The 22,014-nt window shown below is 38.7% G+C and overlaps 1 protein-coding gene across 2 annotated transcripts in view; it reads left to right on the forward strand.

Annotated features, from left to right (window-relative positions):
- The window catches only part of APBA1 (amyloid beta precursor protein binding family A member 1), a 135,695-nt gene that overhangs the window by 85,057 nt on the left and 28,624 nt on the right, over positions 1-22,014 (forward strand). For both annotated transcript variants that reach the window (XM_026652423.2, XM_026652425.2), the window contains exons 3-5: positions 13,007-13,111; positions 16,860-16,899; positions 18,947-19,092. In XM_026652423.2, the coding sequence (XP_026508208.1) occupies positions 13,007-13,111; positions 16,860-16,899; positions 18,947-19,092 (291 nt within the window). The remainder of the gene's footprint in view (positions 1-13,006; positions 13,112-16,859; positions 16,900-18,946; positions 19,093-22,014) is intronic.

Consider the following 22,014-nt stretch of genomic DNA (forward strand, 5'->3'; position numbering starts at 1 on the left):
GTGTGTGTGTGTGTGTGTGTGTGTGTGTGTGTGTGTGTGTGTGTGTGAATTCTCTTTAATTCCTATGGAATGCTTTCTTGATGTCTGCTTGGAAAAATTAGGGGCTTTTCAATATAACTGATGCATTTCAAAGATATAACTCAATTTCATCTGTAGCTGTGGTTTTCAGCTAAGAGGGGATTTGATTAATAGAGGTTTTATTTTACTTAGACTGATTTTCAGAAGTACTGAAAATCTCACAACACTTACCAAGGTCAGCACTCCAGCAAATCAGGCCCTTATTATGTTCTATTCTTTTCAGGTGTGTCCCACAAATGATCTATTTTCCCCCGCAGCTCCTTTAGAAATCAGCTTTCATTTCCAAAATTACTCTTTCTTGGAAAATGTTTGCGATCATTTTGTGCTGTTAACCAAATAGTGACCAAACCTTAGGATTAGAATAATAGACTTGCGTCACTTAGCAAGCAGTTCTCTGAGAGGTGATAAAGCCACGGAGACAGCAGAATGATCTGCAGGTGACGGTATTAAATGTAGCAGATTTTGCTTTTGCCTTTTCTTTTTTTTTTGGCAAGGGAAAGTAAATGCCACCCTGTAGTGTTGAGCATTTGGTTGATGGTGTTGAGATTGGATGCTTTGTAAAGGATAAAGTAGAAGGGTTCAGCAGTAGGGATAAGACGCTGGCTCACATTTGGGTGCTTAGTGTGGGGTTCAACTAGCCAGCAGTTGGGAAGAGGGATGGAAATTATCTGGAGTAATGCAAAGGATAAGCAGCTAGTAGGGGGATAGAGAAGATGCTTGAGGGAAGGACCACTTATGGATGTGTGTGCTTGTCCTCTGGTAGCAAATTCCATTCATTCATATGTATTTTTCCCAAAACAATGCTTAACATTATGTATGAAAAACAGAATAAAAATGCCAGCAGTCCAGTTCTTATGAGCCACTCTACAATAACTAACTGTTATGATCATGTGATGTAGAGAGGAGGAAAAAGATTTTTTGTTTGAAACTTAAAATGTTTACTTATAAGCAGTGAATAAAAAAATGAATAAAATACCCAAATTTCCACTTAAAATGGAGTGAGCCAAACTGTATGCTGATATACACCCTGTGCAATCCCATTAACTTCAGTGTTCTTTCACAGCACGTGGGCCCAGAATTTGGCTCCATTAAATTTAAGTACAATGAGCTAAATTTTCTCACACACACAAATCGATCTGCACTTCTGGATATCCAACTTCTAGTGCAGCCCCAGGCCTTGAATTTTCAGGTGCAAATCAGGTAGTTAGAACAGCACATCTTTTGGTTTCCACCCACCTTTGTTTTTGGACCTCAAAAGACATGCATTAGGATTTCCCTCGTGTCAATGCTTGTGTGTTTGGCAATTTCAGTATCTTTCTTGCTTCTATTAGCAGAAACCCTTACATTTTCTTCAGAATGTACAGCCATATCTGATTGCTAGACAGAGCTCTATAAATGCTTCCTGTTCTACTCTTTTTTTTTTTTTCTTCTTGAACCTGCACAGTCACTGCAGCTGTGACACCAAGTAACTGAGACACTTCAAGGAGAAAACTGTGGTAAGGGAGGTGTCAGAGAGACAACTGACCCTGCTCCTCTGCACAATAACGGGGGACAATTGTGTCTCAAGGGTCCCCTCAGTGCATGGATCTCAGAGGGCAAATGTGGACCATTTGAAGAGTAGAAGGCTGTGATCTTGCATGTGAGAGAATTTAAAATTCAGCAAAACACTCAGGTGTGTAATTTGTGTGGAAGACCCCATAGCACATCTTAAAATCCAAAAGAGTAACAAGGTCCTCAGTTGGGTGGGAGTGGGTTTACTGGATCCTGCTGCGGAAGGCCAGAGGATGCATCTGTCACTCTGACACATACAGGTTGGCAGGTTGTTTCCTTCCAGAAGAGCACCTCTGTCTCCTCTTGGCCAGAGAAAAGGAGCATGCTGCCCTCTCTGCCTCTTGCTTCTTGGAGGTAAGAAACGATGATTAGTATCTGACTGAGGCCCTCACGTTTAGAGAGGATTGCTCTCTTCCAACTGAGTCACACATCTACAGTGTATCGTAGATCAGTAACCCAAGTATTGTTGACAGTGAAGCATTTTTGGCTGTGGTGATTCCATATCTTCAGTTTCTCAGACTTCTGAATCACTGGTGTCCAAAGTCTGCATTCATGAGACCTTTTCCTTTGCATGCCATGTTCAGACAGTGAGGACTACTCTGAAATGAATATTGGTTTTGGTATAATGATAAATTACACAGATGGATGGATTCTGCTTCACAAAACCAATCCAGCCTTTGAAGACAAACCTTTCAGGTACAAGGGAGCTGAGTTGCAGTGTTTCCTGTCTGTCTGCTTCTGGGTCATAGACATTTTGTTTAAAGCTTAAATTTCTGTGTCGCTGGTTTTTGTTAGTTCTGGTAACGCTGACACTGGAGCAGTTTCACAGAAATGAAAATGTTTCAGTTTTTCCACAGCAGGAGTAATCTATTAATAATGAGGAAATAGAGAAGTCTGTTTTAAATAATTTAAGCATGTTTCAGGTACTGGCTGAACTTTAAAAGAAGGAAAAGTGACTACGGTATATTGATATGATATTGTTAGTGCTTTCTTTTCTAAGCAAAGTCTTTAAAGCTGCTTTTTGGAACCGATTTGAGAAGTCAAGTCTTCAGGGGGCGGCCTCTAGATATTATGAAGTCTTAAAATTATACAGCAAGCCCAGTAATAATGAACATTTTAATTGCAAGGGCAGAAGACTTTATGCTGATTCATCAACCATGTAGGAGAAGGGAGATGTTTATCAATTATAGTGTTGGAAGACAAACACTCCCTAAAACAGCTCAGGATAGTTAAATTATGGTGAATATTTGATTGTTTTTAATGTGAATCATTTTTGTGTTTTTATTCAGGTTTTTAAATAATTTATGGAAAGATAAAGGCAACTGTGAGTGATTTTTCTACATTGTAAACTAGAGCACTGCCTGTGATGCTTACAGTTATGAAGAAAGTCTTCTGAAGACATTGACAAGAACTGAAGTAATTGCTTTAGATTGACACATGATGTGCTGCAGTTGAAATTCAAATACAAGTTAAACTCAGGTTACAGACATTAAGAGTGGAGAAAATCTCACATAATGAGAGAGATAAATAGCCAGAATTGAGCCAGTTTCCAGCAATTCTGCAATGCCAGCCTTTGGTGTGAAGTACCCAGTCCTCTGGCCAGATCTGACCCTCTAATTGTATTTATTGGTTTGCTGAACAGACACAGATTCTGTAGAATCTGAGATATAATTTTTAAAGGGAAGTTTCTAGCCTTTGTGGTTGCAAAGAAAACCTTATAGATGTGAATGAGTGGAAGCTGTGCATGCAGTATTGCCGTAGTACTCTGCACAAGAACTCCTTTTCAGAGGCGTATTAAGGTCTCCTGGAACAGAGCAAGTGAGGGGGGGACCCAGTGACAGAATTGTAGCCCTGCCCCACCCCTTCCACTTACTGTCCCACCCCATTCTGCCCCTTGCCCCGTGGCCTTGCCCCTGTTTATCCCATGGTCCTGCCCCATTCCATTCCCCCCTTCCCCCCCCCCCGGGCGATCTTGCCCTCCATTCATTCCTTTCTACCCCCTCTTCCCCCACTCTGGCCCCAAGACTGGAGAAGTTCTATCCCCCTGCCATGGCCTTGGGGCCACAGCAGGGAGTGAGAGCTCCTCCAGCTCTGAGGCCTTGGCAGGGAGCGAGATCTCCTCCAGTCCCAGGGCTGCAGCGGGGGGGGAGGGTCCGGGCGCTGGGGCTTCTGCTGAGGACTGGGGTCAGGGCGCTGGGGCTTCCCCTGCCCGCCCTGCAGCTTCTACCAGGACTCCAGCCTTCCGCCACCCCACAGTGGATTTCTGCTGCGGTGCCCATTTTTCTGGAGCCTCCCAATTGGCCAGGGCCCCTGGGCCCATTGGATAATCCACCCCTGTCCTTTTGAAGTCAGTGGAGGAAGTTCTGCATAGGGAGCATCTGCAGCAACAGGTGCAGCTGCATTTATTTCATTGTGATTATTCCCACCAAACTTACTGGGGCAAATTCTCAAAATTGTGGTCAAAATTATACCTGCAAATGTGTTTGCACAACCAGTTTTTAGGAGTGTTCTGTGCGGGCAGTTGCACATATTTGGTAGGTTGTTATGGGCAGCTTTTAGCAAGGCCAGTTTTTTGAAAATTTGGTTTGCCCTCTATCTTTATTTTAATGTCTAATCCTGTGTGCCTGCTCCTTAGCACCTGGGGGAGGAGCCATTGAGAGTGCGGCAAGCAGTGCTTATCTTTGAAAATGCAACCATTATCTGAACATTCAGCTAAAGGCACAGGCGCCTTTTTATCTTTCCTTTTCTATTATCGTTTTTAAAACAAGAAAGTTAAATGCAAAATACTCTTAATGCAAAAATATGAATAAAAATTCAAAAGGACGAAAGTCAGGAAACACAGAATGCTGATTCCTGTGCCTGCCATAACTTAGCCATATAGCACATACTGTACTATTTTATTATCATTACTGATATTTAAAATGCAATACTATAAATGTACAGAGTACACACAGGTACACGTTGCCTGCCCCAAAGACAATATATACGTAGGTATAAAAATCTACAATATGCATTGTAATACAAGAGTACTTCTCCACAAGGGGCCAGAGCGACCATTGCTGACTAGGCCCAAACTTTGCATTTCCTGATGTAGAACTGTTTAAAATTCAGTAATAATGTATTAACATGGTTTGGGGATTTAATGAATGTAAACAGCCAATGTAATTATCTCTGAAGATTTCCGAAGAGATATGCACTTGGAGCTGGAGTCAAGGCACCTTTCTTGTAATATCCTGGGTCGGATTTATTGGAAGATAAATTATTTCCTGGAGAAACTTACAACATATATAAGTAAATTATACAGCTCAATACATATGTATATGTTTGTTAGTGTTGTTGTCTTAGCTGCCTTTTAACAATATCATTACCTTAACATAGTAAAACAAAACCATTTAAAATGCATACTGAGGGATGAGTGATGGAATAAGGAACTTTTCACCTATAGGTTTCAATCTCCAATCCAGTCCCGATAGGAAGTTTTCACCATCTAACAGCTGTATCCTGGTCTGTGTGAAATTAATTAATGGTTTTAGTGTAGTTTTTAATGGGCAGGGTACAAATCACAGTGGAGATTAACTGACCCCTTGTTGGCAGTCTCAGCAAAGAGACTCACATTTGACCAGATCACAGTATTAGACTGAACTGTTCTGACTGTCTTGGGGGAAGAAGGGGAGCTGTTGTAGTGAGTGTCTGATGTCTCTGAATACCAGTTTCCATACTTGTAACTTTCCAAAGTGTTCACATTTTGGGCTGAAATTTTCATGATTTATATGATTACTGTCCGCCCGAAAGGGATTCTTCTTGTTTTGGGAAAGTTCACGCAAAATCTCTTCAGCTGTTTTACGTTAGTGAAAAGAGAAGTGAAAAACTACACTTTTCTCACTGTAAAATCAACATTATTTTTATTTAAATTACGACAGCACCCAATGATTTGACATAAAATGTTACAGGATGCACAACAAAACTGAGTTAACATTGCTGTTGGTACCCTATTTATTTTTTGTATAGCATTCAACTGTACTAGGTGCTTTACAGAACAAATAAGAGCTCTTCCAGAGGTTGAGGAAGGACCAGGGTTACAATAATAAGATCATATGGTTACCCCTCTGATACATATATTCTGTTCAGGGTGTTGGGATGAGAGAGTAAAATTATTAATTTACTGCTTGTAGGCAATATGGCAGATGTGAGTGCGTTTTTTAGAGATTCAAAGGCCCAATCCAAAAACCATAAGTGTGAAGAAAATGCAAGCTGAGACCTGGCAGGTTTCATCTAACCCCCTTGAAGACTTTGACATAGAAAAGTTGACCCTTGATTCAAATGGCACTACTGAATTTTGCTTTGATCAAATATTTGTGGATTCCCCCCCCCAACCTGTGTGTGACAGTGCTAATAAGCTGTTTATGCAATCTCTAGATATACTGCTGCTAAGAATGGGTATACACCACCACTTTTCTAAAACAAGAGCAGTTCGCTGTGACAAAAGAAGCTCCAGTGTTCCTGATGTATGTCTTTACAGGATATTCAGTTACATAGCAGGTTAAACTGGATAGGTGTGACACAATGCAGTGCTGTCACATCTCCTATTACCAGTTTCATTATTAAATCCAAGCACAAAATAACAGTGAAGCACGAGCCTATTCTCAGATTGTAAGTGGAGTATGCTTTAGTCACAACTGGACAACACCAAAAGCTTAAATGGAGAATTTCTGGATGTTCCAGGCTGAATATCGTAAAAGACAGGTAGGTGGAAAAGGAAGGAAGAGAAGTGGAGATGCTGTTACTTTTTTTTCTATTACTCCCTTTTATACAGCCATTCACAATTGTAATGAACAGTAACGTTGATACAGTAGATGAGTGTACATACATATAGTTTGTCTCGCCAGAGTTTGGTTCAGGCTTCTTAACTAGTTTAAAGATTATAAGAGCAGTGCTAGCATACATGTTATAAACGATATCACTTGGAAGAAGCTGAGCAAACTGCCCTTCCTGCTATTTCTTATTGAATCTCTCTTTTTTGTCCTAGCATATGAGCTACCTATATATTGTAAGCTGCACTCCGTATTGTGCATTGTACCTTTTCCTTTGTGATGCTAAATAAGCCAAATATGTACGAGTCCCTCCTAGACTAAACTTCCCTTTACCTCTCTATACAGGAGCTGCTTTGGGGTAGCTAACGTTGCATACAGTATAGCAAGCTGTATATTGCATGCAGTCTGTTCTATTAATAAATTGCTTTAGTGTTTTCTGTCAGACTGCAGTCATCATCATAGAAAAAAAATCTTACAGCAAGAATGCAAACATTCCAAATAGAAGGCATGTATATGGTCTTTAATAGATGAATAATTCCAATACTTTTTAGATGTGCATAGTTTAATATGCTTTCACCCATACGGATTTGTATGCTGATAACTACTGGAGCAACAATGTAAAAAATTTTAAAATGTCTGAACTCCTAAATGTGGATGATACACTAACAACTAGGCTTATTTATTTATTTTTAATTGAGCATGCCTTGACAGCATTTTAAAGAACTATTTTGGGGGCAACATTCAATGCTTAATATGCTCTAAGTGTCTTTGTTTTGTTTGTTTGTTTTTTTGTTTTAAGACTCAATCCTACAATATTTGCTCACACAAAACTCCCACTAGCATCATTGTTAGCTTGACAGCATTGCACACCTGTTATGTTGTTTAACACATATAAAAACAGAAACAGTAATATTTAATTAGAAAAACAGGAATGGAAAAACAACACAGCTGAGGTTAAGTTGCTAGTGGAACTGTAACTTTGGCATTTCCTGACTTAGTGTATGACTCTTAACTATATAACTCTCTCCCCGTGTCACTTGTCTGAACGTTGGGGAGCTTTCTTGGGCAGGGGAAGCTTTTCCCCCCTCAAACCATGGTAGCAGAGCTGCATAGCCAAGAGTACTTCAGCCTGAAGCTCAAGTATCTTCCACAGCTCTTGGTGTCCATTTTTACAAAGACTCTGCACCTGTTCTTAATCTTTGTCTCCCACTTCCTAGTCCACACTTTTACTCAAAAAACCAACAACAAAAAACCCCCAAACCAACAACAAAAACCCCCGAAAAATAAAAGTTTCTACTGTACAATCAACTTTCTGAAGCAAGATCTATTGGATGTGAAGCCAAGGACTTCTGGCTTACCTAGCAGCAGAGTTGGCAGTTTCCTGGGAGAAACTAATTTAAGACAGGGCGCTGGTAAATACTGTCTTAAACCCAGTTAAAACTGGGAAACTGGGGAAATTAATTGCATCCATGTCCAGCAAGTTAGCATAGAATGAATCTTTTCAAACTTTGGTTATATCCATTCAGAACTGAGGAATAGGCTTGGTGTATCCACTACATCAAAGTTGGTCTTCTGTTGTAGAATGCTGCATAGGCAAATGGACCTGGACTAATCGTCTGCAACTCTGCCTGCTTCTGATTGTTTAATGCTTCAAGTCTACAACAATGAATTATTGTCATTTTCATACAATCGGATGTTTGACTTTTGTTTACATAATATTAAAAACTGAAATTAATCATGACATGTATAATAACTTTGAGAAAATATCCAACCAAAATGTACACAAACATTCCAGTGTTCAGTATTATAATTTCATATAGAAGTATTACACCCACTGCAGTTTTACTTCAATTTAGGGTTCATATAAAATCTATGAATCTACTGCCTTATGTAACCACAATTTGAATATGTAACTAAAACTAAATGTAATGTGGTGTACATTAATTAAACATTTTTTAAAATAGAAAATGCCTTTAAACTGGGACTAGCTAGATTTTAATGGAATGGTGAAAACCATGATTTGACCTGGTAAATACTGCCTTTGGTAAATACCATCCCATCCCTACCTAATGAAGATCTTAATAAAGGGGTGTTTTTAGTTAGTGGTTCCTGGTGCTTTATTGCTCACCTGTGAGGGGAAAATAACAGAAGCTGATTTTTATACCACAATATTTGGTAGGACCTCTAATTCTGTCCTCTTATTGGGTGTGTGTATATGACTTGTACTAATGTTATTAGGAGAGTGAGTGAGTGTGTGTGTGTGTGATAAGAGGTTAGACCTTGTAGCCTAGGATCTGCATGGGTGCCCTTGAGTTGTCCTTAAGGCTAATTTGAAAAAAAGAAATGTTGTAAGTACCTACTGCTTGTGTAAGAACTACCTTTTCAAAACATAGTTCTGGAAACCAAGTTTCATCTCATTTGGAGGCAGAGGGAATCAATTCAAGTTCCTCTGCAGAGTCCGACAGTATCTCTGAAATGAGGATTCCAGTGAAAAGAGACGTGCTGGTCAGAGATATGGCTGCCCCTAAGCAGACCATAGCCATGTCACAATGTAATGACATTGGTTGGCCCAAAGAAGAAGCAAGCAGCACGGGGGGTGAGGGTGGTGTTGTGTGGTTTTTTTTTTTTGTTTTTTTTTGTTATGTTAGGAAACTAGTGATCAAATGTGTTAAATATCTGGTGTTGCCTGCTCAAGGTGGCAAACTTGAATGGGCTGATAAAGTTATGTAAGGTTCCAAACGTGTGTGTGTTTAGAGGGGACTGTGTAAGATTCCAATGTTTGCTCAGAACCCGACTTGCATAACTGTGTGGGGAGAATCTTACCTATATAGCCACACTATTGTACCTGTGAAAACTTATTTTGTAAAAAGAACAGGAGTACGTGTGGCACCTTAGAGACTAACAAATTTATTAGAGATTTTGAAATTGGGGCTCTGTGGGACACTTACAACTTATACAATTCCATTGTAATCAACCCCATTGATTTCACCCTTTGTATTTCTAGTATAGTAGTTCTCCTAAAATCCTTTCCAGTTTTGCCTTAGAGAACTAGATATGGCTTCCTCAGTATTAGCAGTGCTCCCTATTATTCCCTTTTAGGTAGGATAATGGTTTCCAAACCATGGTCCACAGAGAGCTGGTTGATCACATCATGTTGGTTCTCTTTGCTATTCTCTTCAGCTGCATCACATTGAAAAGAGTTAAAATACAACAACTGGTTACCTAATATTACTTTCCGATGTAAGCAGTTGCTGTTGGTGGTTAGCACATGCCGGTTACATGATCATAACTGAGAGCAAGAAGAAGGTGGTCCATGAGACAGTTTCTCCATTAAGGTCAGATCCACAATGTGAAAAAAAATTAGGAAACTTGTAGTCTAGAGAATACTAAAAATATTGAGGTAACATTTTGGGGCAGGGACTCTTTCTTCCGATGTTTGTACAGTGCCTAGCACTATGGGCTCTTGGTCTGTGGCTGGGGCTCCTAGGTGCTGTCACAATACAAATAATAAATAGATATTATCATTATTATTATGTATTTGTCAGGGCTGTCAAGCGATTAAAAAAATTAATCACGCGATTAATCGCATTGTTAAACAATAATAGAATACCATTTATTTAAATATTTTTGGATGTTTACTTCACTTTCAAATATATTAATTTCAATTACAACACAGAATACAAAGTGTACAGTGCTCACTTTATATTTATTTTTATTACAAATATTTGCGCTGTAAAAAACAAAAGAAATAGTATTTTTTAATTCACCTCATACAAGTACTGTAGTGCAATTTCTATCATGAAAGTTGAAGTTACAAATGTAGAATTATGTACAAAAAAAACTGCATTAAAAATAAAACAATGTAAAACTTTCGGGGTGGATTTGCTTTAAATCAAATTGATTTAAATCACTAGTCAGGAAGCCTCGATTTTAATCATGGATTTCTACATAAAAGTGCATTCTTGTTGGTTGTTTTAACCTTAATACAAATTCTTCACAACTCAGAGATAGATGTAGGTTTCATTTTTAGAAGGTACACACTATACATTTTTAAAGTGATTTATTTTGAAAACTTTTTAGATTAGTTTTACAGCTATATCAGAAAATGAATGATTGTTTAGTTATTTCATTTACCAAAGGTAATTGAAGCAGATATTTATGAAGTCATTGGGAGGTGAACTATCTCCAATTCAACAGGTTAATCATTAATATTTGGAGGATTTTCTTGCCATGCTGTATTAAGAGGAGAACATCAGCAGACAGACATTTAAATTGTTTTATTTAACTAAAACAACATTATGTAGTCTGGATTTTTTTCTTCAACAGCAAACGTAACAAAACAGAACATATGAATTTGAATTTAGTTAAACATTCAAGTTTTTTAAAATCAGGTTTGTTTTTGTTAAAATTGTTTTTAACTAAAACAGTTAAATGAAATTTAATAAATAAATAAATAAATCGACAATGTCAGCCAGGTCAACATAAGAAACTTAAAAGATTGGCTTCTGCAGCTAACTCGGTCGTCTTCACCTTCATTTTCCTGTTTGTTCATAATCTGGAGAAGAAAAACAAGCTTTCCTGCTTTTTTCAGGTCCCAAACGATTTCTCAATTTGGAATGAATTAGTCCAAAGGAAGAAAATATTCTTTCTACACTGGTAGAAGAAGCTACTGCGCTTAAAAGTGAGGTTATCACTTCAACAGTCTCGGAATCCAAGTGCTTTAAGTGACTTCCACCAGTTCACTGGTGTGACTTTCTTTAAAACATCATCAGCAAACATATATTTCTTGAATGGTTCTTATTCCCAAACTGGGTCTCTTTTATGGCCTGCTGTCATTATAGGTTTTTCCTTCTAGTGAGAGAATGGTATGGTAGATCTCAAATCAATGAAGGCTACACTCAGAAAGACCTCAAGACTTCTGGAATATGCTGTTCAAACAGTTTCACTTTTGTTTCTACCGCCTGTTCCTCCCTTCTCACATTTATCTCCAGACCTCTTCTCCTTGTCCAGATCCATTCTACCCCCAACAATCTTCTATTCATTGAACTTTTTGAAACTTTGCACTTTTAGAGAGAGGTAAGGGATTGACTCTGTGTACACAAATTTGCAGAGGGGCAATAGGGTTGAGGTCTGTTATTTCTCATCTCTATATATTATTTATTTATTTAAAAACATTTTTGCTGTTGACAAGCATGTTATCTCTGGAGAGACCATTCCAGTTTGAGAACTGCAAAACTAAGCATCTCTGATGGTATCTTCTAGAGTGAGCACTGAGTCCAGTTGGGTAGATAGAAAGATTAACCTAAATAACCTGTACGTAAAATTGGGTCCCTAATCCATGAACTATTGGAACTCATTTACAAAACTTTTCTTAAACATTACATGAATATTGTCTCATACTATAGAATTAGAATTTATAATCTCTATTCATTGATGAGATATCTTTGAGCTATAATGTATCTTTAGATAGTTTTTTTCCTCAAAAAGCATTTCATCAAAAAATCTGATTTAAATAAAAAAATACAATTGTTTTTATTTAAAAAAAAAAAATCATTGATTTTTATCCACCCTGAAAACTTTAGAGCCTACAAGTCCACTCAGTCCTACTTCTTGTTCAGCCAGTCACTCAGACAAACAAGTTTGTTTACATTTTCAGGAGATAATGCTTTTTAAAATCGTGATTAATTCTTTTTAGTTAATCGCGTGAGAACTGTGATTAATTGACAGCCCTATTATTTATTATTAATTATTTTATTTAGTTTCTTAAGGCAATTGAAAAATTGTTAGAAGCAACCATGGCAGGCTGCTTCTGTTCAGTTTAGGCCAACCCTTCTGGCAAATCGCTCCTGAGCAATTGTACGTACACCTGCTTCTTAAAGAGGCAGATTAGGACTCAGTATCTGACTCTCAGTTTGCCACTTGTCAGTTCAGGATGAATAATCTTACTAAAGTTGCATCCCCACTTTCTGATCATGCCCTCAGGGTTTCTTCACTCATCTCTCTCATAACAATTTCTATCTTGACTTCATGCATTTTGTCTTGTTTGTTTTTTCCCCCAAAATATTAGGCTGAATTGTTTGCAACCTTCAATATGCAAATAGGATAATTTGTTTGCATATACTACTTGTGTGGGGAGATGCGCTGTAATTGCAACTTAATTGAATGGCTGGCAAGAAAAATCAAATGAAAGTCACAAACGTTCATGCCAAACATCATCATTTCCCCTTCCCTTCAGCTTCCCAAATCATGTTTTCATGTCATGCTTTTTTGGTGAATGTTATTTACCCTGGATTTAATTTTAGTTAAATTTTCAACTTTTTTATTTTATGGACAAATAAAACATTTAGTTCTCCCCATAAACATATAACTGTTGAGATAAAAAAAATGGAATATTCAGAGTTCTGCATGTTCATTACCATACGAAACATGGGCTGTAACAGTGTTTGGCTGCTCTGTTATGTTTTTCATCTTTAATCCCTTATTTCCACTTCCAAATAAAACAACAGTGAGATTTCTACAGTGGTCACTCAGTTTTTTATTTAATTTTCTTTTCTTACCATATCTAGTCTCCATCTCCTGATTCCTCTTCACCCCGTGGTGCTGAATCGTCAAGTAGGCAACATCACCAAGATGTCTGTGGTACAGCAGCAGAACCCTCCACTAATAAAGAGGTAGAGTGCAATCTTTTTAAAAGACACAGTCCTGTTCCACTTACTGCTCATGTCTTTATATCTTCTTCCCTCTCCTTGTATAGGAAAAAAACAAAACTGGCATAAGTTATTGTTATACCTCCCTCGTGTTTTGTGTCTCTGAAACCCTAATTTAACACCGCTGTTTCTGATGGCATTTTTTTTTCTGCAGTGATATTTGTGTAACAGGCTTAGGAGAGTTGATTTATTTAAGAGCAGCCAATATCCCCTCTGTACTGGGGCAAGAGGAGGCAACATTTTCTTTTCCCTCTCTTTGCAGAATGTCTTGCTACAAAGGAGGTTACATTTCTTACGCCATGTCAACACTAGCACTTATGTCAGCAAACTTTTGTCTCTCATGGGGTGTGAAAAAGACACACCCCATAGCGACATAAACTTTGCCGGCATAAGCACTCGTGTGCACAGGGCTATGTTGGCGGGAGACGCTCTCCTGCCGACATAGCTACTGCTGCTCATTGAGCTGGTTTTATTATGTTGACAGGAGAGCTCTCCCGTCGGCATATTGCAGCTACACGAATGATCTTACAGCAGCTGTACCAATACAGCTGTGCCTCTATAAGCTTGTAAATGTAGACATGGTCTTAGTCAGGATGATAGGCCTACCAAATTAAATAAATATTAATACAGCACTCTTCCTATTAGTGTTGTCCCCTGTTTTATCTGCAGGGAAGTAGAATCACTGAAGTGTGAAGTGATTTGCCCAAGTCCAGGCAGTGATTCAGTGGCAGGGCTGGGAATAGAATCCAGGAGTTCCTGACATTGGACCCTCAAAAGTGTCTCTAGCTTGCAAAGACTTATGTACATGGTTAACTTTACAAACTGTGAATAGTCACGTTTTTGTCAATGGGACAACTGAGAATGTGGAAAATTTATCATGTGCATTTAGTCTTTACATATTGTGCCTGGGGAACTATACGAACAGAAAAATTGCAGTTATCTTTGTTTTTATTTTCTAACTTTAATAAATACAGTGCAAAGAAAGGAAATCTTCAATTATAGAAAGCAGACACCATCTAACTATCAATTTGTATTGCGATGTCTATGCACTAGTCAGTTTTCTACCGATATAGAAATTGGCTGGGTCTCACTAGAAATATTTGTTAGAATTGAAATTCCAAGTAATAAATAGTCATATCCATGTTTTCTTTGTTTCAGATTTGACAAAGAAAAAGTATAGGCCTATGATTTATGAATTATTTTTTAAAAATCTTTATTTACATTTTGGGAGGTGATGGCTTTCAAAAGGTTTAAAGCTATACCAAAGTCTTTGAGAGTGAGAGTTTTGTGCTTTTATCTGTGATACTCTTTGCTCATTATAGCCTTTGGCTTTCATTAAAGTACAGATTTAGTAATTTCACATAATCCACTTTTGACTTCTAACAGTTATTAGATATCGTTAGTCATAGTCCAGGTGTTAGTGAAATAAAATGCTACCCATTATAGTCTTGAGCATTGGGTTGCATACAGTATCGGGGTAATAAACCAGATTTCCTAGTGGGATATGTTGCAGAACTCATTTCTCAGTTGTTTTTTAAATCAGCATTGCATTCTTCTGTACATCCCTTACAAATAACAATAGTAACAGTAAACCTCTTTGCTTTATGGACATAGTTGTATGTCTGAACAAAACCTTAATTTTAAAGAAATCTAATGTTTTGTTGTCCAGACAAAAAGATTAATCCAACAAACATTACCTAGTTCTTTTATGAAATTATATTTTATACACCAGGATTTAAAGATGCATATTTCTGTGTTTAAGTGACATCAGGTGATGCCTCCTGTTATTTCTAGTACCAAAAGATTCCCAAATAAAACTACTAGAATTAAATTATTATTTTTTTAGTTTAACATTGTTGCAGTTAATAAATGTGTTAGACTTTTAATTTGATGTTGGTTTACTCAACTTTATCCCAAAAGGAAACACTGCGGGGCAATCAGATTCCCCGATGGCTGACCAACATGAACTGATTAAAGTTAAGACTAACTACATAAAACTTCAGACAGTCAGTCGAGTCCTTGAGTCTGTTAATTAGAAAAGTGTATACTTTAAAACTTCACTTGTATGGATAAGCTTGTTGTTTTCTAAAACACACAGTCCATCTGTTCTCTGCACCTGTCAGAATGCAACCAGTCAAACTGTTGTGTACTGCACTGATAGCAATCAGATAAAATGATCAAAATCAACATCTGTCGTGGGTTTAATAAAAAATAGTCATTGTAATAGACAGGGTGGTCTCAGAGCAGCCTCTCCTGCTTTGACAATAAATGTTTCCCAACACTTAATTTTCCTTAAATATGTTTAGCAGCAGGAAGCCATTATTCAGTGACAACTATGTCCTCTGTTGGCTTTATCTCTCAGAAGAAGAAAGCAAGTATTTCAAGGTTGCCCTGATATCCTTATATCATGCCCTGATTAACCTTTTTTCTTCCACCAGCAGTTGTTTTTATAGCAAGCCCAGTATAAGTTGTAAAATACTACTACTCATAGAATCCATGTAGTAAGAAATGGAAAAGATTTACTGGGTCATTTAGTCCATCTTCTTGCCACTTAGGTGCAACTGCCTGACTCTGAGATTGGTTTACATTTTTACAAACATAATACCTGGTAAAATACTCAGCATAAAAAGGGGTAGATTTACTATGTACTGTAAGTGAACATTCAAAAGCACTTGCACTTCATATGAGATACTGGGCTTGATCCTGAGCTCTCACTGATTTTCCACTAGTATAATTATATTGAGAAATCAGTGGAGTGAATGCTCATGTACTTCATTGTGGAATTAGGGTTAGGCATACCAACATCTTGTAATCCTTGGCTTCTCCAGAATCCTTGTCACAAACATATGTAATAGTAGCATATATTGCAGTGCACCATATTACCCTACATACTTTGACATAGAAAGTGCCTTTAACAAATTTCCTCAGACAGGCTTATTTCTAAATGTAACTAAATGATTAGTATTACTGCAGTTAGACCTGGTAGGTATATGAAGACTTTCATTAGGCTTTTTTCTAGAAGTTATAAATGGAAAGGTCCTGTTATTTCATCTAGTCAACCTCCCTACAAATGCAGGATAGATGATTTTCCATTAGTCAATCCCACCTTTTACATTTGTTTAAGATGAGACCCATCAGTTTCCCTGCCAGATATCAACAATCAAAGGATAAATCCAGAGCTCACAATTTTCAGTGTCTAAATCACGTTTTTATTTGTGATTTGAGTGTTTAATATAGCATAACTGTAATAACCACCTTTTATTTTAACAGATTGAGTCTGTATATAATTTTTTGTTCTAGAGTTATGATAGTATTGCAAGTCCTTTTAAATATTCCCAGATTTTTTTTTTAATTTGGAATTCCAAGTACTTAGAAATGTGATTTATTGGGCACTATTCCTGTTATTCCTATATAGATCAGAGCACCTCTTGGCACTCAAAAATGCGCTGTCTAGTACCAGACTCAGGGTAGAACTGCTTAATATATGAAAATGGTAATGATATAGACTACACTTCATGATAATAACTCCTTAATAATTGCTGATATTTTGAGAACATTTAAAATTTTTCCTAATAAGCTGTCAGCTGACCTTCACTAATTAACTATCGCTATGTTTTGGGGTTTTGTTATTTTTTGTTCTTTTTGCATGGAAGGCTTTTTAATGCATATTTGAGCTTTGTTCTCTTTGAAATCCTGTTTGTCTTAATTACAGTCCAGAAAAAGTTTGGCTTCATTCCCAACCTATGTTGAAGGTAAGCTGTGAAAAATATAACATTCAATGTATAACACTGTTCGTATTATAATAGAATTCTTTTGTACAAGTAAAAATGCAAGAAGTCTATGGACTGTGAAGGTAAATGTTAACTAGGGCTGGGTGAACTTGTTTACATCAACTATGAACCAATCCAGAATTTGAACCAACCCCCAGAACTATTTTTTTGGAAGTTAGAAAAGCTTAATTATCTTCTATTTTGTAATGTTTCATTAGTGGTCTCAGCCCAGTTCCTAAGGGATGGGTGACAACATCGCATAAGGCACCACTGGAATTTTCAGTAATCCATAGCACCATTCTTGGAATTCACAGCACACTGGATGTGCATGGAGGCTGAACTACCCTCTGATGACGAAGGATGGAGGTCAGACTAGATGATCATAATGGTCCCTTTTGGCTTTAAAATAAAATAAAAACATCAATGGTCTCTCCAGGGTTGAGCTTTATTGACAGGGCTGTGGTGGTGGTGGGGAACGTCCATTGCCCATGCTGTACCTGTCCTGTGGATGGATAAAGTTTTTAAAATTTTATATATATGAGGTTCACCCATCACTAGAATTAACACAAACACATGCATACTTGTATGTTCTGTGTGTACACATAAATATTCAGCTGCATGCCATAAAACATAAATAATATAAAGTAATGATAGCATGGAACAAGCAGGGAAATTCTGAGTTAATTTTCTTACTTTGTCCTTAAAACTCTTGCAGTTGGCTTTTTGATTTATATAAAGATGAGAGTTGAAGCCAACATCAGATTTCTGTCCTGGGATTCCTTGGATTGTTTTCCAATATGCTGCATTTGGAAGGCTGTACATTAGAAATACATTTTTACAGAATTTCAGAGAGCTGATTCAGTCTTTAAGGTAGATACTGTAAGTCCTGAGAGTGGTTTTTTTCATATTCGTAAGAAAAATAAAATGTCACCACTTTAAATTTTATGACAATAAAATGTTGATAACTTTACAAAAAGTGAATTCTCACAAAAGTAAATGCTATGTATATTTTAATTAAATTTGAACCCAGATTTTTCTTTCTTGCACACCGATAAGCAGTGTGTTATATTAAGCTGCCTTCGAGATCATCATGAGAGGTTAAACCTTTTAAAGAGAAAAATCCAGTTCTTTGCAGCCGAACGATCCAAGGGGAGAATATTGCTTCAGCTTTAAAGTGATCAATCTGAAAAACCATAGATCATATAGATATTATAGGGACTTGTCCTGCAAGGGACTGAGTGCCTCCTGATCAGCATCATAAGTTTGCACTTGCCAATGGGAGTTGAGATTTCTCGGCAATTTGCAGGACCAAGTCAATGGTATATATTAGCCCAAGTATAAATCCCTTACTTTGCACATCTAGCATCAGAGCCTATAGCAAGGAGAGTTTGTTAGTCTAAATCAAAATTATCCCTCCTAAAGAGATCAGTCCCTCCTGTATGACTTTTATGAGTAGGTCTGGCATAAAACTATATACTCTTCAATGTGATGTGACAGTTTTTAACTCCACTCTGAGGGAAAAAATCATACCTGTAAAATACTTTGAGGAGATTCCACTGCTCATCATTCCAATTGTGGTCAGTGCTTGAAAAAGAGAGGTGCTGGTGGTTAATATTGAGTTTATGTCCCTGTTCTTTTTATTTTAGACTCTAGCTAAATGATATGATTATCTTAGTCCAAGACATAAGGATATTGGAAGTGGAGAGAGAAATGAAAACGCTTTGTATTTTTTGTAGGAATGAAAATACATTGTTTGTTTTGTTCTAGTTAACCTTGTCTCATGGAGCAAATTATTGTGGGAGGCAGGTTGGATTAGCAATTGCGATTTCTATTGTAGAGATGTTGAAAGCACTTTGCTCAGTGTTTTTGTTTGCCTTGATTGAAAATGTTGGTTGTCCTGCTATCATGCTAACTCTAAATAGCTTAGAGCAGCATTTTTAGCCATCAGATGCAGGCTAAGTAGTGCAAGTGCTGTTTCTCTCCATAATATAACATAATTTTGCTCAGCAATTTGTTTTCTGTGTTATAGTTCCTGGACCCTGTGATCCTGAAGACTTAATTGATGGAATTATTTTTGCTGCCAATTACCTTGGCTCCACTCAACTCCTTTCTGACAAAACTCCCTCCAAGAATGTGCGAATGATGCAGGCTCAGGAAGCTGTCAGCAGAATCAAGGTGAGGAATGTATCTTGCTGTTCATGTGATTGGTGTTTTCAAACTGCAGATATGGGTGTTGCGTGCTTACCCAGGTATTCCTCCCTTATTGTTCTAGATTGTCTCAAAGGTTAGGTGCCAGTTTATCCTTTCTTCTGAAAGAGATTCATCTCATCTGTTTAGTCTGATTTGGGGACTTGAGCGGGAAGGAGGATGCACTGGATAATTTGGCTTAATGTGCCTTTCAGATTCTAGTCATCAAAGCTTATGGTGATCTAAATGGTGGTGTAAGTTATATCATAGATGTAAGACGTGAGAAAATAGGTTTAGAGGGAAATTTATATTATGTATACTACTTTTGCCCACGCTTTAATTTGGCATTCAGTGAAAGTTATACTACTTTAACAGTCACACCCGTTTTCTGACCACTTCACAGGTAGGCAATCACAGCAGCCAGAATGCTGTAAGAAATAGTTCATGTAACGTCGGACATTAAACCTTGGACCTATGGTGAAAGAATAAATATTGGCCAGGTCACCAGGCTTATTCTCTAATTTTAAACTGAAGATGCTATAAATTCTTTAATTTCCACTTGGCCACCTGAGATGGACAGTTGACTGTCTCATTCTAAGGAAGGTAGTTCTGAAAGTGCAGGACTCTCCTAGTACTAGTCTACATTGTCAGCACTGGGTGTGTGTATGTGTATTGTGCTGTGCTTTGTTTCCGAAATACTTTTCTAAAAGGAAGCTGTAGTTTTGAGAGACACTTTTTCTCACTGCTGCATAATGGTATTTCCTATTGCTTACAATAATTCAGTTACCAAATATCTGATCAGAAAATATATTTTCATCAGTTCAATATCAAAATGTTCACAGGTCGCTGGTATCCAAAATGATGAGCACCCAATATAGGCTGTGTTTGATAACATTGTAAATGGGGCAGGTAGCGCCACCTCTTATTAAGGTTGCCCAACGCGTCCCATAATAAGACTCTGTTTTTAGTTGCTTCTAATTTTGCCAGGATTTACTCGAGCTGAAATTCTGCCTCAAGCTGAAATTTTTTCTGGAAAACTTCAGCCAAAACTGTTCAATCATTTCTGAGAATGAAGCTAGGGGAAAATATGTTGTTGTGGCCATGTTAAAAAATTCTGGTGACTTCTCTTTGAGAAGCTCTAGCGTCCCTGGTCACGCTTTAAAGTAGGGACTTGGAAGTTGGCAGAACGGTGGCCTTTCTGTCCAGTATGTGCCTTTTGCCATCTGTATGAAAGTCCTTCCAAATAGGGCCAAGTTATAAGCCTTTGAAAAATCACAGTTCACACATGCTCAGTAGAGACTTTGATTTTAACTGCTACAATTTCAGAAGATTTTGTCCTAATTGAGCATGCTTCACCTTCTCACAGTTCCTATTGCTGACGAGACTCCACTGAGCAATGGAGCATGCCCCAGCCTAGGCCTACATAGATTAACTGAGATTTTCCCTGTGATGGCTGCTCCAAGCCAGGATTGGGCTAAGAACTGGAACCAAGAGCAGGGTGCCTGTGTCTCTTGTGCTCTCAAAGACCCTCTGCTGGCAACCAGGCAGCATGGAGGAGAAATACCTCATTTAAATGCAGAGGGGACAAAAGCTGGACTGGCGGGAGAAACAGGAGTAGATTAGGAGTCTACTGAGACAGAGAGAAATGTGACTCAGAGTTGAGGGGGGAGACTGAGACTGGTTGGGCAAGGGGACTGGGGTTGGGGATTGAGTACGGGTGGGCAGGCTGCGGCTAGGGAGGGAAGCTGTGTGGGGAACACTGAGGTCAGACTAATTGCTGAGGGTTAAGAGGGAGACTGTGACTGGCTGGACAAGGAGACTGGAACAAAGAGCCAGGGAGGGTTGAATCTGGGAGAAGGAGCTGGAACAGGTGGGGAGGAGACTGAGACTGGATGAGATGAGGGAGTTGATGGGGAGACAGTAGGGAGGGAAGAAGAGAGACCGATCAGATGAAGAGCCGGGAACTGGGACTGGCTAGGCAATGGGATTGGGAACAAGGAGTTGGAGTGGGAGGCGGGAACCGGGATTGACTGGGCAAGTAGATTTGAAGGAGGTGGAGAGGGGGAAAGACTTAAGAGCAGGAGTGAGAATCGGTCTCGGACAGTGAGCCCAGAGGGGAAGACTCGGACTGGCTGAACAATGAGACTGGGATGGCAGGAGAAGCGGAGGAGTGGAGTGGAGACTGGGACTGGATAGACAAGGAGATTGGGAGTGGGAGAGAGAGCCAGGGAATGGGTTTGATACAGGACAAGTGCAGATTGAAGGGGATGGGACAGAAGGGATCAAGCTACAGGGAATGAGCTGAAGAGTGTCTGCCCTAGAGCGCATTTCCCTCTGGAACCTGGAATGGAACCCAAGATTCTTCAAGTGCTTGCTCATGTCCATTCCATTCTAGGTGTGTGCGCAGTTGCTACATGCACCGGTGCCGGAAGTTTTCCCCTCAGTGGTATACATAGGGGACCGGCTCTGGCGCCTCTGGAGTGGCACGCACATGCCGCGGTATAAGGGGCGCCCCCCCTCAGTTCCTTCTTACCGCCAGTGACGGTGCTGGAACTGCTCCTTGCCTTGGCAAGCGTTGCATTACCCAGTGGTTTTCTTCTGCATAGTATGTAAATAGTTGCTATTTACTGTAATAAGTGGTTCTTTTGTGTTTTAGTGTTAGTAGTAGTTAACTTAGATAGTCCCGTTGGGACTTTTGCCCAGGGCCGGGGCATGCCCGGTTCCCCGGGCTTTAAGCCGTGCGAGCGCTGTCGGAAGCCCATGCTGATTAGCGACCCGCATCAAAGCTGCTTGAAGTGTCTGGGTGACATCTGCCCACATCAGCAACAAGTGTCGAATCTGCAAGAGTTTCAAGCCAAGACCCAAAAAGGAGCGGGACACAAGGTTGAGAGTGCTCCTCTTGGAGTCGGC

The sequence above is a fragment of the Terrapene carolina genome, unplaced genomic scaffold (genome assembly GCF_002925995.2).
Source record: "Terrapene carolina triunguis isolate 2854851 unplaced genomic scaffold, T_m_triunguis-2.0 Scaffold113, whole genome shotgun sequence".
In the NCBI taxonomy this organism is placed as follows: domain Eukaryota; kingdom Metazoa; phylum Chordata; order Testudines; family Emydidae; genus Terrapene; species Terrapene triunguis.